Here is a 27,299-nt window from a genome sequence, read left to right on the forward strand (position 1 = left end):
ACAAAGAGAAATAAAGAAAACATACTAATATCAGGAGACTCTAATGTATTCCTCTCAGCTTGAGACAGATCAAAGAGTCAAATAAGATAGAGAAGACCTAAACAATTAGATAGAGCTTATGGATAAATATCAAAACTTTTACCCTGATAATATCATGGTGGGATCCCTGGGTGGCGCAGCGGTTTAGCGCCTGCCTTTGGCCCAGGGCACGATCCTGGAGACCCGGGATCGAATCCCACGTCGGGCTCCCGGTGCATGGAGCCTGCTTCTCCCTCTGCCTATGTCTCTGCCTCTCTCTCTCTCTCTGTGTGACTATCATAAATAAATAAAAATTAAAAAAAATATCATGGTAACAGAGACTGTACCTCCTTTCCAAGTGTACATGGGACGTTCATGAAATTGATGTTAGGCTACCAAAAAAAACCCTCTGTGTTTTCCATATTGCTTATTCGAACAGCATACTTTTTGCATCTTTTCCCATCTTTTAGTTAAGTATAATCTATGCACAACAAAAGCACTCATTTCGTGTACAGGTTAAAATGCATTTTGACAAATCAATATATCCAAGTAACCATCACAACAATTAAGATATAGAATATTTCCATAATCTCTCCCCCCCCCCCCGCCAAATTCCTTTGTATCTGTACACAGCCAACCTTCCACCCAACCTCAGGCGATTAATGATTTCCCATCAGTATAAATTAGTCTTTCCTAGAGTTTCATATAAATGGAATCATATAGTATATATTCTTTTGTGTCTGGCTTCTTTTGCTCTACTTGATTTTAAGATTTATCTATGTTGCTGTATCAGTTCATTCTTTTTATTGCTAAATAGTATTCCATTGTGTGAAGGCACCACAATTTATCCATCCACTTATCCATAGATACTTGGGGTTTCCAGTTTTTATCTTTTATGAATAAAGATAATATAAACACTGTGTACAAATCTTTGTGTGAATATTGTTTTCATTTCTCCCGGGTGTATCTCCTAGGAGTAGAATTACTGGGTTGTGCAGTCAGTGTATTCTCCTATCATTTCCAACTGTTCTGTGTCATTTTATTTTAGGTGTGTTTTGTAATACCACACAGCCACAAGATTTTAAAAATATCCAACCTGTATATTTGTCTTTTAATAAGAAAACTTACCTAATCACATTCATCATGACTACTGTGAATTTGTACTTTTCTCTACCATCTTACTTTCTCTATTTTATCATTATTTCTTCTTCCCTCCTCTCTTCTGCATTTTTTTCTTTTTTGATTTACAGATAGCAAAATATGCAAATCTCCAGTGATTCAGTTCAATGGGTTTTGACAAAACCTATTTTGTTCTTTGAGTTTTTAAAATAATTCAGTTTCTCTTCCCATTTCTTCTTTCTGACACACATCCTATATTAGTTAGGATTAAGTTTGACTATACAACCAAAGTAAAAACCAAGGCAGCTTTTCCAATGTATTGCCAAATCTGATCACTGAGTTTCCAACTTTACATTACCCAACGGCTCTCCCACAGAAAAAGAAAGCAACTCTCCAGTAAACACTCTGGGTAAGACTATTTCACTTGAGTTTGATCTCCCAGGTTTGAAATAAGAACAATGGCAAAGGGAATAAGGATAGTCTGATTGGTCCAATCAGGAAGATGAAACATCCATACTATGTGCTGGGGTAGGAGTGAGCCACAATCCAGTCCTGTAACAATGGTTTTCTCCGAAGAGGAATTCTGTTAGCAGAGAAGGGAGGCTAGGAAAAGAATTATTTTCAGAACTTTTTCTATCCATATATGTCTATTACCATACACAATTTTGTAATTTTGTTGTTTTAAAAAAAAAAGGAAAACACTTATCACACCATACTTAATTGTTCTACAAGTTGCTTCTTTTTCTTAACATTACTAAGTAGTATAGCTCTTATTAATTGTGGTAAGACATAAAAATAACCATTTTAGCCATGTTTAAGTGAATAGTTCAGTATCGTTAAGTACATTTACAATGCTGTGCAACCAATCTCCATAATTCTATTTTGGAAGACTGAAGCTCCATCCCCATTAAACTTCCTATTCCCCACTCCCTCCAGCCCCTGGGAACCACCTTTTTACCATGTCGCTATGAATTCAGTTATTGTAGGTACTTCATGTAAGTAGAATCCAGTATTTGTCTTTTTGTGACTGTCTTACTTCACTTAGCATAAACGTCCTCTACGGTCATCCATGTTAGAGTATGGGTCAGAACTTTCTTCCTTCTTAAGGCTGCACACTATTTTATTATACGTATATACCACATTTTGATTACTCAAATAGTCATCTGTTGATGGACACTTGGATTGCTTCCACTTTTTGGTTATTGTGAATAGTGATGCTGTAAACATAGGTGTGGTGTGCAAGTATCTCTTTACGATCCTGTGTTGATTCTTTTGTATACACTCCGAGTGGAGTTGCTGGATCATATGGTAATTCCATTAATTCTTCCAGGAACCACCATTCTGTTTTTTCTTTTCTTTTTTTAAAGATTTTATTTATTTATTCAGAGAGAGAGAGAGAGAGGGAGACAGGCAGAGACACAGGCAGAGGGCGAAGCAGGCTCCTCACAGGGAGCCGGATGTGGGACTCGATTCCGGGTCCCCAGGATCACACCCCGGGCTGCAGGCGGCGCCAAACCGCTGCGCCACCAGGGCTGCCCGCCATTCTGTTTTCTTTTTTCTTCTTTTTTAAAGATTTTATTTATTTATTCACAGAGACAGAGAGAGAGGCAGAGACAGAGGCAGTGGGAGAAGCAGGCATCATACAAAGAGCCTGACGTGGGACTCGATCCAGGGTCCCCAGGATCATGCCCTGGGCTGCAGTCGTTGCCAAACCTCTGCGCCACCAGGGCTGCCCGCCATTTTGTTTTCTATAGTGACTGTACTATTTTATATTTCTAACAGTGCACAACAGGTTTAATTTCTCCACATCCTTGTCAATTCTCATTATTTATTTATTCTCAATAGTAGCCATCTGAATAGGTGTGCAGTGGTATTTCATTGTGGTTCTGATTTGCATTTTCCTAACAATTAGTGATGTTAAGCATCTTTTTATACGCTTTTTTGATCATCTGTATGTCTTCTTCAGAGAACCATCTATTCAAGTCTTTTGCCCATTTTAAAATCTACTTCATTCTTTTTAAATGCTCAGGACATATATACTTTAAGAATATGGGATTGAACTGCATGGGTCAGGTTTCTTTTGGTACAGTATTAGAAACATATTTGCTCTTATGATTTTCTTCACATTTTCTTTTCTCTAGTTTATGCTATTGAAAGAATACAGTATATAACACATATAATACATGTAACATTCAAAATATTCATTCATTGTTTACGTTACCACTAAGACTTCCAGTCACAAATAGGCTATTAGTAGTTAAGTTCTGGGGAACAAAACTTCAACTATGTGGGGCATCAGCTCCCCTAACCATTGTTCAAGGGTCAACTGTATAGATGTAACTATATTAAGATTCACTTGATAGAAGTTTACATTCTTCTCAATCTTTCTCTACTATAAACAGTGGTGCAATAAGATGTTTCTAGACACTTCCTTGTACTCGTGTGAATGTTTCGTTACACATTTATATTATACTTATTCACTTATAATACATTAACCACGTATTTTAAGGAAAATCACCTGCATAATACCTATAAAAACCAAAAAACAGAATTGGGCTCCTTGGATATCTGTAATTTTTATTTTAATGGCTCCTGCCAAACTGCTGTCTAAAATGGTTATATCTATCTGCACTCTTCTTAGCATCGCATAACTACTCATTTCTTCACACTCCTATTATGTATACTGGAAGATCTTTTGGCCAGCCACTTGTCTTAATTTTGGGGGGTTGCCTTGCACAAATCTAGTTTTAATATAGTCACACTTACCAACCTTTTTTTTAAAATGGTTTTTACATTCTCCATCTTATTTAAGAATTCCATCAAAAAATTATAGGCATTTTTTGGTGTTTTTTTCCTAAGACTTCCATTGCTTAGAAGAAAAAGTTTAGATCTTTGATCCACTTGAAATGAATTCTCATGAAGGATATGAAGTAGGAATACTAAAACTTTTTTGAATGGATAGCCAACTCGTCACTATGATAATAATCACTGACACTTACTGAACAATACTTCAATTGTCATGTACTATTTGATTTCATCCCATCTTATCAGGCTTGTTGTGAGGATCGGAAAACACATTTTAAAGAGGGAGCAAGGAAGGCACCAAATGGTTACATACCGTGCCCAACTCATACAGATAGTAACTGGTAGAATCAAGATTCTAACCCCACTAATGGGGGGGGAGGGTTACTAGTATTACTAGAATTACTCCATACTATTTGGCCTTCCAACTTCCAAAAGTTTCCTTTTCCCACAGATTTGAAATACTACCTTGATAATACACCAACTTGCCATAAATATATTGGTCTGTTTATGGACTTTCTATTTATTTCAATGATCTATTAGTCTATCCTTACACTACCTTCTGATCATTTAAACTATGTAATCCGATCCTGTTTTTCACCTTAGTTAAAATTCTAATAAGCTCCAATTGACCTCACAATCAAGCCCAAACCCTTTAGTATGTCATATAAGGCCCCCTCTTAGTCCACCTCCTCCCTCGGAGCCTCAGGTGTGGTACAGATCTCTTTTCCTTATGTTCCAGTAAGAAAAACCTTCTGGTAGCTGTCTGGGCAGGCCAAGCAGCCATTCCATGTCTCCACACTTTTGTTCATATGCCTCCTATGCTAATTTTCTTTACTTCACATATTAGGCAAGCACCTATTTGTTTTTTTTTTAATTAACTAAAAAAAAATAATAAATCAAATTAACTCAAATATTACTACCTTTAGCCTATCTATTTTCCCTCCCCATTCCCACCAAGGAGAAAGAAATCCTTCTTTCCTCATACACAGGTCTATTGCCTATATAGTTTTAATCTGCCATCACTACATTACCATATTTATTCATATACATGTTTCTCTTTTCCCCTATTATAATATGAATGTCTTGCGAGCAGGACCATACCTTACTAAGTACGTAATATAACTTTAATAAATGTTTGTTGAGTAAATGAATATAAAACAACAACCATCAAATTATACAAGCAATCATCTGATTTATAGAAAGATGCAACAATACTTAAAATGATACAAAATACTGATTTCAAAACATCAAAAAATGAATATATTTAACCATACTCAGCTCGTAACAGAGCAAATGGGTAAGAAGAATAATTCATACTATAGCATATTGCTAATATGAACTGGCAACAGAAAAAGTTGGTATAAGAAGACAGAAAAACTATCTTTTAAGAATTAGAACCGAGGGGCTCCATAATCATCTGGCATCCGCTCAATGTTGTACCTGATCAGAACAAAAAATTAACACTGGTAAGAAAGATGGGTCCAGAAACCACCTAAAAACCCATCCTTTACTGCCCGCAACACTTTCACCTCCCCATTATGAATCCTTTTTGTCAGTGGGAAAATTTTAAAGGGATATCATAACAAATGATTTATAGCAAAATGCTTTTAATATAGTATCTTTATTTTTCAAAGCCAGAGAGTTAACAAGTGAGGGAGCCAGGCACTGAGTCCAGATAAGCCCAATTTCTCCCAGCCCATATTCTTCCCACTATATTGTATTCTTCCCAGGTTGAAAAGTGGGGAGTCTGAGCACTGGTATGAGAACATCCAAACAGGGTAAAGACCAGCTTTTTTTTTAATAAGCTTTTAGTTTCCCAGATGAGGTGCTGATCACATATACTAAGCTTTGAAAAAAAAAGATATTTCTGGCCAAAAGATTAGCTTAACTTAAATTACTGCTTTGTATTTAAAGCTACACATTTTGAGACACCTGAGTGGCTCAAGTGGTTGAACGTCAGCCTTTAGCTCAGGTCGTGATCCTAAGTTCCTGGAATGGAGTCTGCATCAGGCAGCAACAGGGGGCCTGCCTCTCTATGTCTCCCATGAATAAATTTTTAAAATCTTAAAAAAAAAAAAAAAAAGCTACACATCTGTTTCTTCTAGTGATCTTACTGCAACAGTGGGAGTGTCTGCCTCATTTCCAAGTCCTAGCTTTATCTTTTGTCCTTGTTCTTGTTCCTCTCATTTCTTCAAATACAACTATGCGGGCATTTGATACAACAATCGCTTTCAAATTTTCCCATAACCTGACCTCATTTTTAATTGACATCAGCTATATACTTTTAATTACTTCCCCAAGAGACAGTTCTCACCTATGGTTAGAAATGTACATGATGGGAACTCCAGGGATCTTCCGGATCCTTCGTTTAAGGTCCCGGTCAACTGTGGCCACAATGTAACACTTGTGCTGTAAAAGATACCCATTGAGTGTTCATACTTTAAGTCTACTTAGTGATACTGAATAATAGTACACTGGCTAATCCGGAGAATTATTCATTTTCACAGTAAATAGCAAAGGAAAGGTTATAATAATTTATTGAATACCTACTATGATCTAGGAGCTCATATTTATAAAACACAAACAAGTTGCCTCAGGGAATGTAGTTCTAAGAATCTTGAGGGGGAGAAGATAGAAAAACTATTTAAGAGCTGCAAATTGTTTTTTGTCTCATAAGTGGAAGGGACTTTCACATTTAGAGCAGATGATTTCTTGGTTTTGGGAAACACCCCCAAAAGACTATGCAAAGGCAGAGTAAATGCCTTAGATCAGAGGGTACAGCTTTTACCTTTCCAGGAATCTCTGGGCTTGGGCCTACCCTGAGACCTTCTAGTGGCAGAGGTAGGCTACTTCCTTGGCAATGAAGCCAGAATGGATCTCCAGGACAAGTCTGAGTCTAGCAGCTCTGAAGGCAGTAGCATTTAGTTGCCAGTCGTTTCATGTTTTACTTGTCATACCCCAATCTCCCATTAAGTTTTGAAAAGATTCATAACCTGGTGTCAGCTGTGCTGTGGGAAAGTAAGGCAAATGTTATCTCTACCCATGGAATGGAATGGCTTAAGAGATGGGAGCGTGGTCATCAAATGAAGATGATTATCCTTAGCAGGGAGAGGCTATAATAAGGGTAATCAAGAGCAGAAGTTCTTGTGGTGCTTGACAAGGAGGCCAGAACAGAAGAATCAAAAACCTAGTTATTCCAGGGTACTAAGATAGCATCCTGGGAGACTCAGATGTAACTGAGAAACACTTTTGCTTAGGCATGGTGGAGAGGAACAAAATTCCTCCATGAGGAATATGGAAATAGATGATTTCTAATTCACAGGGAGGTGAAACCGATATTATATGTACACTCACAGCATTTTATATAAATGATTTGTGGAATAAGGATCAGTAAGTGCCCCACATCACATACCCAGTAAATGCAGGTGCTGAGATTTGAAACCCATGTCTCCTCCCCAAGCCTATGATTTTCCCATTAAAGTTACAGTATACATTTCCAATCCACTTCCTCAAGTACAAGAGGCATCTATGCTTCCTGTGAAGCACAGAGTAAACATTTATAAACTGATGATACCTGAGTTACTCTCTGTACTAAGCAGTCATCTGCATAGGTTCCTTTGTGTGTGCATGGCAATCGTTCAAATCTCGGATCCTTGGCAATCCTAAAGGGTTACAAAACTGGATTAATGACAACATTCAGGCAATGGGATAACTTTCTGACTCTTGATCTGTGAAATAAGAATGACTTGACCTATGTGGAGATTTTAAGGCACCCACCCCTCTCCTTCTGCACCTTATCTTCTAATTGGAAAGACACCTAACAGAGAAGAGAACGAAAGCTTACTGACCGACAGCTGGTGTGCCTTAGGTCATATAATCTTTACAGAATTCTGAATTACTATGTTTCCAATTTACAAATGAGAAAGCAGATTCAGAGAGATTAATTAATTGTACTTGTTCAAAGTATACAGCTGGGAAAAGCTAGGATTCAAAATCAATTTTAACCCAACCACTTTGCTTTGGGAAGCTGTCTTACACAAATGTGCAACACATGCATGAGGCTGGCCAGTATTATAATAGTGAAAAACTGGAGATAATCTGAACACCCATCATCAAGGTAAAAGTTAAATATATTTTGGTGTCCCATCTTGTTTTTTAAAAAATAAGTACAGCTGTCTACCAACATGGAAGGCTTGCTGAATAAACAAACTCAAAAAATTCACAGTTGGGATCCCTGGATGGCTCAGCGGTTTAGTGCCTGCCTTCGGCCCAGGGTGTGGTCCTGGAGTCCCAGGATTGAGTCCCATACAGGCTCCCTGTGTGGAGCCTGCTTCTCTCTCTGCCTATGTCTCTGCCTCTCTCTCTCTGTCTCTCATGAATAAATGAATGAAATCTTAAAGAAAAAAATTCAAACTGTTGAATAAAAAAGTCATTGAACAATATACATATATGATTCAAATAAGAAAACATAAATCTCTTTCATTTTCTTTCTCTACATTTCCATTTGCTTAGAAAAAAAGGCCTGGAAAAACATATACAAACTATACACTAACCCTTCTCAGTTATCACCATTAGGGTAGAAGAATGGACAAAGTTGAATAAGCAGGACTTTTACTTTTTGTTGTATATATATATATATATATATTATATATATATTTATATTGTTTGCCATTAATAAATGTGTTATTTTCCTACAAATTTGAAAAAAGTCCCAAATCTGTGATTTCCAGAGCCATGTTCTTCCTATTACATAACGATGATGAATTACAAACTGAATAAAAATACAAGGCATCACATAGGTACCAAGTGCAAGAAAAATACTCCATATTGTAATAGTTCAGAGCTAAGTCACTGTGGATTTAGTATGTATACTTAAAAAACAAAATTATATGGAGGTTAAATAAAATGAATACAAAACAGTATTCCCAAAAAAAGTGAAGGCAGGCATGTTCCAAACAGGGCACCAAACATCTATAAAATGGCTCAAGGGTGTGAGGGAAGACCAAACACATGTTTCTGGAGGGAAGAAGAGTGTTCGTGCAGAGGACAGTGAAACAGGGCTGGGAAGACAGAACTTTCTGCTGTGATATTGCCAAGTTGCTCTCAGAAGTGACTGTCCACCTCACATTCTTATCTGTTGAGTATGAGAATTCCATTGGTCCCCCGTTCAACTACTTGTGGCATTGTTAAATAGACTTCAATTCTTGCCAGTCTGCTAGGTATGAAATGATTATCTCCTTGTGAATTTAAGGGTTTTGTCTTTTTCTTATGGATTTGTACTTCTTTATATATTTTGAAAATAAGCCGTTTGTTGATTATATGCATTACTAATATCTTCTCACTATCTGTGGCTTCTTGTGTTGCTTTCTTTATGCTATCTTTTGTACCACAGTTGTATTCAATATAGTCAGATTGATTAGTTTTCTATTATGGTTTGGACTTCTTCAGAAAGCTCTGCCCACTCCAAAATCACTAAGATATTCTCTATATTTTCCACAAAAGCCTAGATACTTAATCTACCTTGAACTGATTTTTGTGAAATAGGTAAAATAAGAATTTAATTTTCTTTCCACAGTAATAATCAATATTTTGATAGTTTATCACTTTTCCATTCAGCTGAACAATGCTCTTATACATTGGGTTCCCATTTTTCTTTGCCTTTAAAATAAGTTAGCTTTATTAGGTATAAATTAAATACAATAAAATTCACTGGTTATACATGTAAAATTTGATGAGTTTTGACAAATTTATATATCCATATCACTATCTCCACAATTGAGCTATAGAATACTTCCATCACTACAAAAAAGTTCCCTGTATCCCTTTGCAGTTAATCCACTTTTCTCATCCTCAGCTCCAGTTAACCACTATATTCTATTAGTATAGCTCTGACTTTTCTGGAATTTCATATAAATGGAATCACACTTCTGGGATGACAGAAATGTTCTATTTCATGACTATGATGCTGATTCCATAACTGTACACATTTGCCAAACCCATCAAATTATACAAATTCAGTGAATTTTTTATTTTCATTATTTAAAAAAATATTTTATTTAAATTCAATTTGCCAACATATAACGCCCAGTGCTCATCTCATCATGTGCCTTCCCTCATGCCTGTCACCCAGTTACCCTATTCCTTTCCCACCCCCCCAGTCCTCCCCCTCCCCGCAACCCTTTGTTTGTTTCCCAGAGTTAGAAGTTTCTCATGGTTTGTCTTCCTCTCTAATTTTTCCCCACTCAGTTTCCCTGGTGAATTTTACAGTATGTAATTTACACCTCTAAAAGGTGACACACACACACACACACACACACACACACACCACAAATTCACTGGTACATCTTGGACCTCGAATGAATCTTTTACCCACGCATGATTTTGTAATAGTATTCAATGATCATTTGGAAAATACCAATTCGCTGAATTACACAAATCTTCCAAATTTCTTTATACAGTAACAAAAAAAATCATACTCAGTATCTTCACTGGTCTCAACAGAAAGGTCTTTAGTATTGGGAATGTGATAAATTCATGACTTTTCAAAACTCTAATTTTTCACTTGGAAGTTTGAATTTTATCATTGGTAACTAATACAGTTGTTTTCCTTTAAGTAACAGATTCACTGCATTAATTTTTGAGAAACTATCTGCTAAATGCTAAAGTCTGAAAAATCAGTGTTTGTCAGTTATTTTTCACATAAAAATGACATTCCATGCAAAAGTAGCTGGTTTGGCTCATAATCCAAACAAGCACACACATGCTTTTCATTGAGGTAGGTTTCACTCTTGGGTAGCAGCAGAAGTGCTTTAGGTATACTTTACCCACTTCATCACAAGAATACCGATGTGTACTCTAGGGTCTATATTTAACAAAGTCAACAAGTGTTACTGCTTCATCAAGGATATTCTTAAGTGACTCTAGGTTGTTGTTTTTTTTTTAAAGATTTTTTTTTTTTAAAGTAATCTCTACATCCAATTTAGGGCTCAAATTTATAATCCCAAGATCAAAAGTTGCATGCTTTCCTGACTGAGCCAGCCAGGCACCCCTGGGTGGTGGCTCTTGTTTTTTTAACTGCCAGTGAATGTCAGTGAAGAATACAGTCTACTAGTATTATTTGGGTCCACTGCCTTTCTGCCATCAGGATAAATGTCAGCACAGTGACAACGACAACGTCTTGATATTATTATGAAAATAGTTTTGTGGACTTCCTGCAAAGGTGTCTGGGACTCAGAGGGGTCCATGGACCATACTTCAGGAACCACTACTTTTAACTCAAGTGTACTTTCTAGAGTAAGCTCAAAACTTAGAATGTGAATCCTTTACGTGTGAGATTCTAAGAGAGGTATCTAAATAACTAATAAAAAGACACCTTTCTAATTGAAAATCCAGAGGAACTTAAAAGAATTCCTACAAGACCAATATGACTAACTTCATTCAAAAAATTTCAGCTTAGGGGTGCCTGGGTGGTTGAGTTACACGTCTGACTTTGGTTCACGTCATGATCTTAGGCGCCTGGGACAGAGACCCATGGCAGGCTTTCTGCACAATGCGTAGCCTCCTTCTCCCTCTGTCCCCTCCTTGGCTCATTTTTTTTTTTCTCTCTCTCTCAAATAAGTAAAATCCAAAAAAAAAAAAAAAAACAAAACAAAAAACCACTTCAGCTTAAGATTCTCTAACCTCCAAATGTTTGCTTTCTTGATCATAAATTGTTACTAGTTTTGTGTAGTTTTTATTTAAACTAATTATCCAAGAAATCCTTGGACACTGAATAGATGAAGGAAGGTCAAAAGAAATCTTCAGTATACCAATCTAGACCAGCTCCTTCCTACCTTAGAGCCACTCGATACTTTTGCCCCAGTTTCTCAATTTCAGCCATTACACAGTCAGTTATACAAGGGATACCTGCCAGGAAAAAAAATACATATTAATGATAGAATTTGTGAAGGAACTGGTTTTACTCTCTCTGAATTATATCCCATTGAGAGTTTAAGAGACCCACGAGGCTTCCAGAATGACAGCAGAATAAGCATGCTGAAATGAACAACAGAACGAGAGGTGAATAAAATGCCTATTGATAAGGAAACTAGCGAACTGAACTATCTCAAACCCACAGATTCATAAAATGTCATGAATGTATCTGAGGGAAAATTTAAGCTGGATCTCTGTCATTCTTAAAATAAATTCTAGGTAGAAAAAATTTTAAGTGTGAACCAAAAGAATCCATGCAATTAATTAGGAAATGTAAATTTCATCACATAAAATAGAAAACTTCTGTTTGACAGCTACCAAAGTCATATTAAAATAAAAATAAACTAGGAAAAATATTTCTACACATTCATCAGAGGTCTAATTTTCTTAACATACTACAAAGAGCTTGTTTGTAATGAGTTTAAATTAAATGTTATCTGCCAGACACTGGGCCAAGCACTTTATGAGGATTATCTCACTTAATTTCAGAATAATTCCTACCAGGTAGCATTGTTATTATTAGCACCCCCATTTTATAGATCAGGAACCTAAGGCACAAAGAAGCAAGTAGAAGTAAATGGTGAAGCCAAGACTTGAATGGAGATTGGCAGTTACAGACTAGATTCTTAACCACCAATGGTATATTTCAGTTCATACACTTCAGGTCATAGAGAAGACATATAACAGTCAATGAGCATAAGGGTGCTCAATCTAAGCCTAATTAAAGAGATACAAATTGAAACAAGATTTTACTTTCTACCTATTCAAGAGGCAAAGATTAAGCAAGGAAAATACCCAATACTGAGGAAATAGGTATTCTCACACTAAGTTAGTAGGTGTACAAATGCATATTACTATTTTAGGGCAATTTTGCAATACCTGTTAAAATAAAATATACATATCCTTTTATTTTTATTTTTACATATCCTTTTATATTATAATACAGCTTCTAGAAATGTATTCTAAAGAATTATTCCACCCTAAGAGAGACATTCACATAGATATTCACTATAGAATTATTTATAATAGCAAAAACTGCAAGTAATCCAAATATCTAATAGGATATTCACTTTTAAAAATTATATAAATACTATGTAAACTTAAAAAAAATGAGGTCCACTATACATATTGACACAGAAAAATGTTTAAGACATATTTATATATATATAAAAAAGACATATTTGTGCAAGGGGCCCCTGGGTGGCTCAGTCGGTTAAGCGTCTGCCTTCGGCTCACATCACGATCCCAGGGTCCTGGGATCAAGCCTCGCATCAGGCTCCCTGCTCAGGGGGAAGCCTGTTTCTTCCTCTCCCTCTATCTGATGCTCCCCCTGCTTGTGCTCTCTTGTTCTCCCTGTCCCTCAAATAAATAAAAAACCTTTAAAATAAAGTTTTAAACTTTTATGTAAATGTAATGTACAAAATGTAACTGTAAAAAATAAGAAAAAAATGGATGAGTGAGATGTGATCCCAGCCATACAATGGAATGTTATTTGGTAATGAAAAGAAAGATATACTGATACATGTTTTAACACAGACGAGCCTTGAAAACATGCTAAATGGAAGAGAATAAAATATTATACAGTCTCATTTAATGAAATACCAAAATAGGGATCCCTGGGTGGCGCAGCGGTTTGGCGCCTGCCTTTGGCCCAGGGCGTGATCCTGGAGACCCGGGATCGAATCCCATATCGGGCTCCCGGTGCATGGAGCTTGCTTCTCCCTCTGCCTGTGTCTCTGCCTCTCTCTCTCTCTCTCTCTGTGACTATCATAAATAAATAAATTTAAAAAAAAAAAAAATACCAAAATAGACAAATCTATAGAAATAGACTGCAAATTAGTGGTTGTCTAGGGGAGGAGGATGGGAAAGGTTGGTGATGATGGCTAAGGGGTTCCGAGTTTCTTTTTGGGTAATAAAATATTCTAAAATTGACCTTGAATATGTTAAAAGTCATTGAATCATCTACTTTAAATGCTATGTGAATTATATCTCAAAGCTGTTAAAAAAGGCACAAAGATAAATAGTAAATTATCTATGATCCATTTTCATTAATAAAATAAACAAAAATAACCTATACTTTGCAGTTTGTATCTGAAGTCTTAAAGGGGATACCTGGGTGGCTCAGTCAGTTAAGCATTCGACCTTAGATTTCAGCTTAGGTTTGATCTCAGGGCTGTGAGTTCAAGCCCCACATTGGGCTTCACACTGGGTGTAGAACCTACTAGAAAAAATAAATAAATAAATAATAAAAATAAAGCTGTTCCTCTCTGAGCAAAGGTATTACAGGGAGCTTTAATGTTTTTATGCTATGCTGAGCGAAATAAGTCAACTAGAGAAAGACAATTATCATATAGCTTCACTCATATGTGGAATATAAGAACAACACAGAGGATCATAAGGGAAGGGAGAGAAACTGAATGGTAAGTCATCAGAGAAGAAGACAAACCATGGGAGACTCCTTTATTTTATTTTATTTTTAAGGATTTTATTTATTGATTCATGACAAACACAGGGAGAATGAAGCAGAGACCCAGGCAGAGGGAGAAGCAGGCTCCACGCAGGGAGCCTGATGCGGGACTCAATCCCCTGATTGCGGGATCATGCCCTGAGCCAAAGGCAGACGCTCAACCACTGAGCCACTGAGATGCCCCCAATAATGCTCCCAGGCGTCCCAGGAGACTCTTAATTATGGGAAACAAACTGAGGGTTACTGGAGGAGAGGTGGGTGGGGGGATGAGGTAATCAGGTGATGGGCATTAAGGAGGGCTTGCATCTAGAGTAGGAAAGTAGGCCAAGGAAGAGGACTATCAAGAAAGGAAAGGTAACAGAGAAAAGGACTCATGGGCAGAAAAGAAAGCTCATGGAAAGCTAACTGCCCTTACTTGTTGGAATATCAGGCAGAAATGGGACCAGGAGCTAAGAAAAGTCAAAAGGGCATCTTTAAAGGTCTTCCTTCATATAAAGGCAAGTGAGGAAAAATTAAATAGCTAAAGCTTAAAAAAGTTATGGAACCTCCTAGGTAACCGAATTTTGAATGTTTCTTCATCCTTTCCTTTGAAGTATTATTACACAGAAAACTGTAGAAAGTGGTATTTTCCTTAACAAGCTTGTTTTTATGTTTATGATTATTAGTTATTATTAATTATTATTATTTAGAGACAGGAAGGGGCAGAGTGGGAGGGAGAAAGAGAGAGACTTAAGCAGGCTCCATGCCCAGCATGGAGCCCAACATGGGGCTAGATCTCACAACTCTGAGATCATGACCTGAGCCGAAATCAAGAGTCCAACGCTTAACCAACTGAGCCACTGAGATGCCCCCAATAAGTTTTTAAAAAAGGCACAGTGAGAGCATTTAGCTGTATATATTATAACTGTACTCCTAGGTATCCATATCTAGAGAAAGCAATCCTCTAGGACGAAAGCTATCCTGAATAGTCACCATTTAGATAACAGTGATGGAACTATACAGTCAAGGAAATAATTCACCTTCAAAGGGCCATGCCTGAACCCTCCATCCATTTCATTTATAAGTAGGTCACAGCATTCCTAGATAAGCAGCTAGCACACTTTATTTATGGTTATAAAAAACACCACGGGAATACAAAGAGTCTACCAAGTTAAGTGTCCTCCCCCATCCAAGACCACCCTAGTCCACTCTCACAGGCAGGTAGTGTCCCAATTTCAGGTTACTCTTTATTATTCTACAAGCTTAAAAAAAATTAAAGTATTACATGTACATAGCTTAAAAAGATAAGGAAAAGTCTGTATGAAAAATTTACTGTTCCTTGATCCTAGCCCACCCCACCAATTCTGATTCTTAAAGAGCACTATTTTCCTTTATTAGCTATTTTTCTCATTTGGTGGTTACCTTCACATATTAATATAATTTAGCTCTCTTACTCATCACATTCCCTCCCCCATCTTCCCCATTTTAATAAATCAAAGCAACATTTATGTTACCATCACTCTATAAATGTTCATTATACAGCATCCTTTCAAAATTAAAGGAGGCATAAATTTTTTCCTTTTATGTATTCTTTATGGCAAAGTGAAGTTTAATTTTCATTTGTACCTTTAGATGACTGGAAAATAAACAAATGTAAAGCCATCACAAAATGCAACAGATCTCATTATTAGGAAGTGATTCTCTTATACATGGCCTAGATTTTCTTTCTTACTCATGGTAGTGAAGGAAGATCACTAAAGGAGGGAACCCAAATACAAGGGAAAACTACTAATGGTAAACTGCATACCTATGTGTAAACTACTTCTGGTCCTTTGTGGTACAAATAAATACCAAACTGAATAAATTTAGGAAATGTTAAAAAGCATTACTTCTAGTTCTGTCATCATAAATGGCAAAATATCTTATTTAGCTTTTCCACAATAGAGTGGAATGGAGAATGTTTCCTCCTTAATGTAAAAGAATATATATTCTTAAAAATGTAATACATTTTTATTACCCAGAATTTTAAAATCCAAAATTCTAAAACAAAAAATTCCCATCCTATTTCCAAAATTGATGTCCACAACAATAGTCAACGTAGGCTAAATGTTTTCCGAATTGTGAAGTTTAATTATTCCCAGTCAAGTCTGCATTACATTTCAATTCACTGAAAATCGTCATGGCTACTGTGAGCAAATTAAAGGACCAGAAATCCAAAAACTAGGACCCCACTCCCCTCTTTTCATGTATTTGGATAACTATAATTATTCTGTACAAATGTCAAGAGAAATGCAAAAGTATGATACTCACACTTGGCATACAGACAGTCCATCATTGACTGTACTAAGTCAAGTTTGGCTTTAATGGAAAAGTTGATAAAGTTGGTATCAACCAGGATGTGGTAAGGTGGGCCCAGCTGTGTGTTATATTGGAAGAATAAGCAGGAAGGATGTTGGGGGCTGAAGGAAGAAGACACAAAACAAAGTAATGTCTACACTGATACTTTGATATCAACATTGTAAATGAAGTCTCTACTTCAAACTGTTTGCTATAGATTAAGCTCCTTTTTCCTTATTCATTGGAAATAATCTTGAAAAAATCCTGTTATGATATATCCATTACCAATCTAGGGGAAAATGAGATAATAAGGAACATACACTGAAGCTTCAAAAAGTTAAGTGTACTTATTTAAAAGAAATGACCCTGAAATTTTTTGCTTACTATTTTTGGTGATACATTCTTCCTCAAATGCTGGTGTGTTAAACAATAACAATTGCCTCTTTTGAAAGATCTTTTGAAAGAAAAAAAATTAATAATTCTAGATCTAATTCCCAAGATCTTAGGGGAAATTTTACTGCTCCATGAAATCCAAAAACCTTCAAACCACTGGAATGGATACGTTTTCACTAGTATCACTCTCATTTGCATAGTTGTGCCAGACTTACAAATGACTGAGCAAATCAGCTCAGGGAAAGCCTGGATTTCTAAAAATTCTATGGTTCTAAAATGTCTCCTCCAGTTTCAAAGGAAAACTCGAAATTTTTGATTACTCACACTTCTCTTTCCTTGAGTGCACTGGGATCTTTCTTTTCTTTCTTTTTAGGTTTTAATCTATCCTTTTCTTTACTAGGAAAAAAGAAAGTAAATTAAATGCAAGAAAAAAATGAAAGAGAGAAGAAAAAAATCATAGCAGTTATAATCTTAATCAACATTTAAAGTTTCTTTCTTCTTTTTTTTCTTACAGAGGAAACTACTTTGTGATTTCTTCATGTTCATATCAATACACCCTTTTTAAGCACAAATAACTGTGTGGGAAGTAGGCTGAAAATAACATAATCAGTTAAACATAATGAAATTTAAAAATAGCCAATAATCCATACAAATTGTTAATTATATTAGTTAGTTATATTATCATTTTTCTATCAGAAGCTCTTCATATCAAGGATCAAAATCCACTTCAATGCAATGGAAAAACAGGTTGACATTTATCTTCTAAAGACTCAAACGCTCCAACAGTGGGGAGGAAAAAGATTCCTCCATATGACTCATAAGAGACTAAAATGTAAAACTATACACACAAAATTTAACCCTTAACTGAAAATAAAATATTATCAATGAAGCAACTTCCCTAAAAATTACATAATACATACTAAAGGCTGAGAATACAATTTGATAACTCTGAAGGCTGTTCCTTTGTTCTAAGGCTAATAAAGAAAAGAAAAGCTAGTTTTTTTTTTCTTTTCTCTTTCCTTCCTTCCTTTCTTTCTAAAGTAAACTCTACTAGGCTCAACCTGGGGCTTGGACTCACCACTCAGAGATCAACAGTGCTCTACTGATGAAGCCAGGCAGGTGCCCTGGGACCAGTCCTTATTTCCTAACTTTGTCTATTCTTCACCAAAGCAGGGAAGCTTACAATCGGGAATATCGTTCCACTCTCTCGCAGAGGTTTGGATTTTTATAAGATTTATAAAATGAAGACATCTAGGTGTTTTCCCATTCTTTCCTTCAAAACTATATAAGTGCTGTCTCTCTCTCTGTGTGTCTCTCATGAATAAATAAATAAAATCTTTAGAAAAAAAAAAGGGAGGGGGATCCCTGGGTGGCTCAGCGGCTTAGCGCCTGCCTTTGGCACAGAGCGTGATCCTGGAGTCCCCGGATCGAGTCCCACGTCGGGCTCCCCGCATGGAGCCTGCTTCTCCCTCTGCCTGTGTCTCTACCTCTCTCTCTCTCTCTTTCTCTTTGTGTCTCTCATGAATAAATAAATAAAATCTTAAAAAAAAAAAACAAAACTAAGTGGCAGGTGCTTGGGACACAAGACAAACATGGCCTCTGACCTCACCATCTTTCAACAATTTTATTTTTTTAAATTTTTATTTATTTATTTATTTATGATAGTCACAGAGAGAGAGAGGCAGAGACACAGGCAGAGGGAGAAGCAGGCTCCATGCACCGGGAGCCTGACGTGGGATTCGATCCCGGGTCTCCAGGATCGCGCCCTGGGCCAAAGGCAGGCGCCAAACCGCTGCGCCACCCAGGGATCCCTTTCAACAATTTTAAAAGGTATTTTTTCCCCTGGGGGGGGTAATATAAGTAATGTAATGGCAAAAACAAAGATATTCCTACCTACGAAACTGTTAGGAGGCTTAAATGTGATATGGTAGATAAAGTATATTAAAAAAGGCGGAACAGAGCGAACACTTCAGGAATGTTTAATCCCCATTCCCTTCCCCAGTGTAATTGCTCAGCATCTAAGTGGCTGTTACACACTTGCCTACTATGTTACGCTATATAAATCCAAGACACAATACATAATTTTACACGTAAACACAAAATAACAACAAAGCTTTTACTACTTATGCCCTCCTAACTTATATCTTTGCGTACAGCTTGATTCCAGATACTCACAGCCTCTGATCTCGGAGACTAAGCATTCGCTTCATGGTCGCATACTTTCTTGCTTTCTTTTGCTTCCCCTTGAAACAGAAATTTTAGAGTTAAAAGAACTGGATACATTGTATCTTCTTGAGTTTTTTATCTTCTTTTGTCCATTCCCTTCTCATCTTACTCAAATGACTCAAATGCCCAGCACTTCATCCTCTGTGCCCCCAACCTGGTTCTCCTCTCCCCACTCGGAAGAGTAGAACAGGCACCGCTGGGAGCAGTTTAAGAACCACAACCACGATGACAATTAGGGTAATACGGAGGAAATTTGGCTAAGGGACGACTGGCTCCATCTCCTCCCAAAGCGTGGTCCGACAAAGCCCTTTCTCCGACCCTCCTCTCACCATGTTCACGCCGCACTCTTGTTTCTTCCGGAATCACCGACTGCGCGACACTTTTGCGTCATCCAAATACTGCTTCCGGCAAAGGCTAGCCCGGAAGCGGAAGCCGCTTTGGGAAACGGAAGAGCTTGGAGCCGGTTCCCAGCCCGAACCGAGATCTGTACTGGGAGGATCTAGAGCCAGTCTCGTCCCGGGTGCTGCGGCGTCGCCCCGGGCAGCACTTCTGGGACTTCGCCTCGCTGCTCGGGTAAGGTTCCTCCCCACCACCGCTCTAGCTCGGAGCAGTGCCCCGAGGACCTTGCCTGCATCAGAGTTCCGGAGAGGCAGGACAGGGGGTCGGGGCGGGGGGACGGAATTCTGGGTTTTCCAGTACTTTAGGGAAACACATTCTCCTCATCCCTCAGCGCTGGGGGTGTCAGGTCTCTACGGTGCAGCTGGGAAGCTGTAGTGCCTACTCTGTTGTCCTAGCTGACACGGTGCTTCGTGCAGCTGGGTGCACGATTCTCACGATTCTCTCGAGTAAATACCGTGTACTTGTGTCGGTGCAGAGAGGGATGAATCATCGCCTACTTTAGACCATCTCTAGACAATTGGGGCATAAGCTTGCATATGTTACTAATTACCAAACTAGGAAAATGGCGAGGGCATAATTGACATTTATTGGAAAGCCTTGGTTTATTTATCACCCTTAATGGAAAAGGAATGGTTTTTGAGGATAAGAAGGGAAAGAGATTTTTTTTTTTTTTTTTTGAGTAGCCGCTGTGTACTTCGGTGGTTCTTAGCCTTTCGGAGATCAGGTACCCCTTGAAGGTTTGTGGACCGCCAGGGACGATTCTTTAAAAAAAAAAAAAAAAAAGGCTACATACAACATTTTTCATACAATTGATGAGACTCAGAGACTGAAGCCCGTCCGTGGACACTCTAGATGTCTGTGAACTTAAGAACCTCTATCTTGTATATGTACCTGGCACTTTAATTCTATTATCTTCTTTGACCTTCACAGTAACTTACGTATCATCCGTTTACATGTGGAATAGCCGAGGCTTGATACTGCCTAGCAGTGTGTTCGGGTTTGATTTGATTCCGAAGCCTGTGTACTTTTCATATTGCACAAAACTATTCTAATGTTTGAAATACAAAAAGGTTATTAATTTTTTTTTAAGCTGACTATTGCATAAAACACAGTGCATTGGTTAACATGGACTTTGGAGTCTGACTAATGGAATTAAACCCCTGCTCTGCCTCTTACTAGCAGTATGACATTGGGTGAATTAATCTATCTGTGCCTTAGTTCCTTCATCTGTAAAGTGGAGATATAATCTTAATAGTACCTGTCTCATAGGGATGTTATCAGGACTAAATGAATAAAAATGTGAAGTCCCTTGAACAGTGCCTACCACAAATAAACCCTATTAAAGTGTTTTCTATTATTAGTGTATGTGTTCCAACATGTGGTGACATTTGAATTTTATGCTGTTCGTATTTTAATATAGTTGCTGTGTTTTGGAACTTGAATGTGTTGATATCTTAAGAACCTTATGAAGTTTTCAGTTGAAACGCTCAGTTGCAGGATGATTTGTCATGTTGATTTCTGTATAAACACATTTCTTTCTTCTTTTTCTTTTCAGCTCATAGGTATTTAGATAGGTTTGTCGTTCACATATCTGACTTTGTAGGCTCTTGAGTTTTTGATGTTGAAACAGTTTTATTATTGAACCGTCTGCTGATAACATGTGTACCTTTTTTACCTCATTTGCGGTCAACAGTTCCTAATCTCATCAAAACAGCTCGTCTGCAAGCTGTCATTCATGGGTAGAACTGAGAGCAACCACTTTTTTGATGCATTAGAACCCCTTGGTGATTAGGCAATAACCTTTTCAAGTGAACATGACCAGTTTATTTTAAACATAAGGGCACTGACCAGTATATAGTTGGGGTCAAAGGAAAAACTGCATATAATTAAAAAGTAATTCACATGTAAATTCAGCTGTTGACAGAAAACACTCTCCTGGTAATTTGTGCCATGAATTTTGGAATCCATGAACAATAATAAACTTTTTTAAAAACAAGTAACTTGTAGTATCTATTCTGAGCATTTTCTTGTTTCCTTGTTAATATTTGAGAGGGAGCTAAATTGGTGTAGGAACACCACAGGGAATGAGAACATACTTAGAAAAATGTTTTTGTTAAATTGTAATTTGATTGCAATCTGACATTCTTATAGTCTAAGATTAAAGTACTGAGGTATAGCATGCTTTGATGGCAATAGGAGGGGGGGCATGGTATTGCTCTGTGTTGGGTGGGAGCAGAAAGTAATTGCTTTTGATTACATACTTGTGAGAAAAAGAAATACTATTAGTCCTTCTCAGCAGTCAAGAAAGTTGTTTTGTATTTTTCTGCAGTCTTGAAGAGAAAGAATTTTTTAAGGCATTCAACCCACAGTTTTGAACACATAATTGGGCTTGGACTTCATTCCATTCATTAATTGGTCTTACTTACCAATCTAAGTTAATAACAAATTTCTTTATAAAATTATGGATTAATGAAAGATTCTTTTAAAACTTATGTTTCAATGTTAGAAAGTTAAAGATAGATTGACTTTGGTGGCCTTCAAGGGAAAAAAACTAATTCACAGATATTTTCTCCATTTTCAAGCTACAGTTTATACACTTATTTTTGTGTCCAATGTGATACAAGTTTTTTTCAGCATTAGTTGCCATTAATTATTTTTCAGTTAACTTGACTGTTTCCTAAATATGTCACATGGTATACAGCATGTTCTGCTCCTAAGGTGTTGATACCAAATTGGCTCATAAGGACACCTCAGAGGTACATTAGTGCTGCACGTGCCTTCATTCAGAAGGCATGTATTAAGGGCCCGTTCTGCTCTAGGCAGTGGACTGGTTAGTCTTGAAGAGCTCAGATCTGTATTGGAGATAGACTGGTGAACACATATATTATGGTAGATTGTTCAACAGAGGTATGCAAATTGAACTCTCACAGGAATTACTCTACCTGTTCATCTTTATGGAAGTGGTCCAGGTCAGAGTACTGTTGTGTAATATATATTTAATTATTGGGGTGCCTGGGTGGCTCAGTGGTTAAGCATCTGCCTTTGGCTCAGGTCATGACCCTGGGGTCTTGGGATCGAGTCCTGAATCAGGCTCCCCACAGGGAGCCTGCTTCTCCCTCTGTCTATGTCTCTGCCTCTTTCTGTGTCTCTCATGAATAAATATATAAAATCTTTAATGTATATATTTAATTATCACAACATACCATATAACAAATACTTAGTGAGCTTAACAGATTCTAGTATATCATTTTACTTTTTAAACGATATTAGTTTTTTTATATACATAAATTTATTTTTTTATTGGTGTTCAATTTGCCAACATATAGAATAACACCCAGTGCTGATCCTGTCAAGTGCCCCCATCAGTGCCAACGATGTTAGTTATTAAATAGGTTTAAATTTCAATTATCTTTCTTTGGTTTCTTTTTCTTTGAAGGTTCATGAATGTTTAGCCTTCACTAATATTCTTTTATATAGTAGTTTTCAAACTTTTGAGGTTATTTAGCCTTATTGCAGCTTGTGTATATGTACATATGCATGTGTGTCTGTGTGCGTGTGTGCACGTGTACGCGCCCATGCGCATGAGCACATACATACTTTGAGGCCTTGATATGGTTGGTATTATATCACCATGTTTTCCTTGTGGAACTCTTGAAACCTGTCCTACAAGTTATGGTTTAATATGGATGAGTATTCACTTAATTATCAGAAACCAAATACTCCTGGTAAATAGATGTTTTGTCATTTAGCCTGAATTGAACAGCACTATATGGATTTTTTTTAATTGAAGGAAGGAAGGAGAGAGAGAAGCTCAAGATGGCTCCACATCGAGCTTGGACACAGGATTCAATCTCACAACCCTGAGATCATGACCTCAGCCAAAATCAAGAGTTGTTTAACCAACTGAGCTACCCAGGAGCCACACCATATGATTTTAATACAAACTTTTGTTACCTTGAATAGTTGAAGAATTTGCACAATGTTTTGCAGAGCTTCTAGCTGCAGCATCATTTCAGTGCAGTTTGCCTATTGGTATTGAGATGCTAGTAGTCAACAGCTATTCATTGTATTTTCTAGTCATAATCCTTTTTGGCCAGAGATAAGGTAAAGGTAATCTAATAATATACAACATATATTTTCTGTAGAGTCCTCTTGCTCTTATCCAGAGATCCAGCCCAGGTTATTTTAACTCCTCTTTTTGTCCACTTAGAGAGGTTCCACTCCAAGGATACCCCCTGGTGTATGTGGTGAAGCTATTAAGAAGAAAAAACAGTTTTAATCTCCCAAATATGATCTAGTTTCTCATGTCTGGGTAAAGAAGGACACCCAGCTGGGTTACATAAATGGTTTATAGGAAAGATTGAAAAAGATTTGAAAAAAAATGTTTTAACCAAGCATTACCTGAGTTGGGGTATGGATTAGGGAGGCATGATCAGAATCCTAGGGGGGAATGAGAATGTAAAGTGGGGAACTGGATGTAACTTTTTAAAATCACATTTTATTTTGGAGTAATTTTAGGTTTATAGAAAAGTTGCAAAGATGGTAGAGAGAATTTCTATATATCTTTCACCCAGCTTTTCCCCTAATGGTAACCATGGTACTTTTGTCACGTCTAAGAAATTAACTTTGGTACAATACCATGAACTGAACTACAACTTTATTTGGACTTTACAAGTTTTTCCACTAAATGCCTTTTTCTGTTCTAAGATCCAAATCAGGATACCACATTGTATTTAGACCATGTGCAATTTGATAAATAGGTGAGCAATAAAAGTTCACCATGTGAACTTTTTCTCTGCCGTGTATGTGGTTCAGGAATCCCCTCTGACCACTGCTGAAGAGAGGAAGTCATTTGACCATGAGAATAGACAATACTGTGTAGGTAGTGTTTTATACCTCCTTAATTCCCAAAACACTGTTAACTCAGTGGAAGAGTTGGCTTTGCTCCCAGGAGGGTTGTATGAAGTTTCCTGAGAAGCTAAGAGCTAATCTTGATTGAGAGGCTCCACTGACACCATGTGCTCACTTCATAGGCATTACTACACAGAACTGTCACCAGTTGGTTTACTTCTTTATTAAACTGTATGTTTCTAAGGGCCAGGGACCACCTTATTCATTTTGGAATCCTCAGGGTCCAACATAAGTTTGACTTTTTTTTTTTTAAGATTTTATTTTTTTATTCTTCAGAGACAGAGGGGCAGAGACACAGGCCGAGGGATAAGCAGGCTCCATGCAGGGAGCCTGATGCGGGACTCAATCCCACGTCTCCAGGATCACGCCCTGGGCTGAAGGCAGTGCTAAACCACTGAGCCACCCGGACTACCCAAGTTTGACTTTTAATACATTTTTAATACACATTTGAAGAAATTCACATCTTGGTTTTTTTTAAATTTATTTTTTATTAGAGTTCAATTTGCCAACATATAGCATAACACCCAGTGCTCATCCCATCAAGTGCCCCCCTCAGTGCCCATCACCCAGTCACCCCCACCTCCCTTTCCACCATCCCTTTGTTCTGTTTCCCAGAGTTAGGAGTCTCTCATGTTCTGTCTCCCTTTCTGATATTTCCCACTCATTTTTTTTTCGTTTGGTAACATTGATTATTAGGTCAACAAAAGTTTTGTTTTAATACTATGTAAGAGTTTCTCCTTTTGATTGAGCCATCTTGGTTTGCCATTTCTGTGGCTAGTTGAGTTTTTCATCCTGGAATCTTAAAGAACTGTATAATGCTCATTTAAGATAGCCTTTTTTTTCTGATTATGTAAATTATTTTCTCTAAAAATAATAGTAGTATAGATGGCAGTAGAGGTAGAAATTTTGTTAGCTTTTAAATGCATGTGTGATGACTCTAGATTCATCCCACTGGACTGTAGATCTGGCTGTTTGCCTGCTACTTCATGCACAGTTAATGAAATAATACCTTCCTAGACTTATTGAGGGAGACGGCTTGTCAGATTCAGGGAATTCGTTTTAAAATTTTCCTGTTATAGCCAAGATTCAGTGGCCCAGGGTCACCTAAGCATAAAAGCTGCCATGGGATGGGAACACAGGGGCCTGTCCTAATTCTGTGGCTCAGGCCCAGCAGAGTTAGTTTGGTAAATAAGAAAAAAACATCACACTAGGAGAGAGTTGTAAATTGAAGCCGCTGTTTTCTTGACGTAGATGAAAGACTGCTATAGGGCAGAGATGGGCCAGTTTCCTTTTTTTTTTTTTCTCCAGATGTCCCAGGAAGTTACAAAATGAGCAATGATACATTGACCCTGGTTTCCCTGTTTTGCTCACTCTAGCTTTGAATCACTTTTTCCTCCTTTCTCTGAGCTTTGCTGAGAATAGCAAAGCCTATTCCAAGGAGCAGTTGAATCTAAACTGCACTTTCGGGACACCTGGGTGGCTCAGCAGTTGAGCATCTGCCTTTGGCTCAGGGCATGATCCCAGAGTCCTGGGATCAAGTCCTGCTTCAGGCTTCCTGCAGGGAGCCTGCTTCTCCCTCTGCCTGTGTCTCTGCTTTTCTCTCTGTGTCTCATGAATAAATAAAAATCTTTAAACTGCACTTTCACATGTGCTCTTCATTTCAAGGCTGATGAACTCTGGTTTGTTTTAAAGAGAATGGTGCAACAGAGAGAATCCATATTGAATCCAGAAATGGAAAATCACTTTGGTCTCTGTCAGCTTCACCTTGATAAGCCTAACTTTTCTTTTTTTTTTTTTAAATTTATTTATGATGGTCACACACACAGAGAGAGAGAGAGAGAGAGAGAGAGAGAGAGGCAGAGGGAGAAGCAGGCTCCATGCACCAGGAGCCCGACGTGGGATTCGATCCCGGGTCTCCAGGATCGCGCCCTGGGCCAAAGGCAGGCGCCAAACCGCTGCGCCACCCAGGGATCCCCCTAACTTTTCTTTTAACCAGTGAATGATAAGGGAACGGTTTCCAGCCTCATCTCAGGTGAGAGTAAGTTTGTAAAAGCTTCTCTTCAGAACCAGAAGGGCAAGTAGATTCATTGTCCTTGACTTAACCTGCAGTCACAAGCTCTGGGTTTTGGAATTTTGTTGTTATGTTAAGACCCAGCATCAGGGGTCCAGAGGGTTATGTCAATTTGAAGAGAACTGAGGAACTAAAACGTTGGCTCCATTTAGAAATGCCTTTTATTAGTTTGCAGAGTAGGGAGAGACCTGTTAAAAGATTAAAAAAAAAATCTTTCAAAATTCTGAAACAGACTGTAACTGAAATGCTGGAGAGTTGGTAATGTGGAGAGTTGAATTTGAAAGAAACAAAGCAATAATAAACTGAGTAAATAAGGAGATAAAGGGCATGCAGGAGCTTAAGAAACTTGTTAAAAATATATCTTGTATTTTTAAATTATAGTTGACATATAATATTGTGTATGTATTAGGTACAATATAATGATTAGGCAATTATACACATTATGAAATGCCTAGTATGATAAGTGTAGTTACTATCTGTTACCACACAAAGATATTACAGCATAGGGAATATAGTCAACAATATTGTATTTTTCATCTTGGTGCCTTAATTTATTTTGTAACTTGAAGGCTGTACCTCTTAATCTCCTAAACCTATTTTCAC

The 27,299-nt window shown here is 37.5% G+C and overlaps 2 protein-coding genes across 6 annotated transcripts in view; one reads left to right on the forward strand and one right to left on the reverse strand.

Annotated features, from left to right (window-relative positions):
* Positions 1-5,114: 5,114 nt before the first annotated feature.
* On the reverse strand, positions 5,115-19,700 carry FCF1 (FCF1 rRNA-processing protein). 3 transcript variants are annotated; one of them, XM_055304564.1, is made up of 8 exons: positions 19,645-19,700; positions 19,265-19,332; positions 17,414-17,485; positions 16,670-16,818; positions 11,775-11,847; positions 7,517-7,604; positions 6,257-6,351; positions 5,115-5,382 (listed from the first exon to the last, which is right to left on the reverse strand). In XM_055304564.1, exons 1-8 carry the CDS (start codon positions 19,645-19,647, stop codon positions 5,334-5,336), a joined length of 597 nt encoding a protein of 198 aa, XP_055160539.1. In that variant the 5' UTR covers positions 19,648-19,700; the 3' UTR covers positions 5,115-5,333. The 3 variants fall into 3 exon arrangements, with proteins under 3 accessions (XP_055160539.1, XP_055160541.1, XP_055160540.1); XM_055304566.1 differs by lacking the exon at positions 19,645-19,700 and adding an exon at positions 19,425-19,638; XM_055304565.1 differs by lacking the exon at positions 19,645-19,700 and having other exon boundaries at positions 19,265-19,638.
* A 52-nt stretch (positions 19,701-19,752) lies between these two features.
* The window catches only part of AREL1 (apoptosis resistant E3 ubiquitin protein ligase 1), a 42,512-nt gene continuing 34,965 nt past the window's right edge, over positions 19,753-27,299 (forward strand). For all 3 annotated transcript variants that reach the window (XM_055304032.1, XM_055304035.1, XM_055304034.1), the window contains exon 1: positions 19,753-19,888. The gene's annotated coding sequence lies outside the window, so the exon portion shown is untranslated. The remainder of the gene's footprint in view (positions 19,889-27,299) is intronic.

Source organism: Nyctereutes procyonoides, unplaced genomic scaffold (genome assembly GCF_905146905.1).
Source record: "Nyctereutes procyonoides isolate TBG_1078 unplaced genomic scaffold, NYPRO_anot_genome, whole genome shotgun sequence".
Taxonomy (NCBI): domain Eukaryota; kingdom Metazoa; phylum Chordata; class Mammalia; order Carnivora; family Canidae; genus Nyctereutes; species Nyctereutes procyonoides.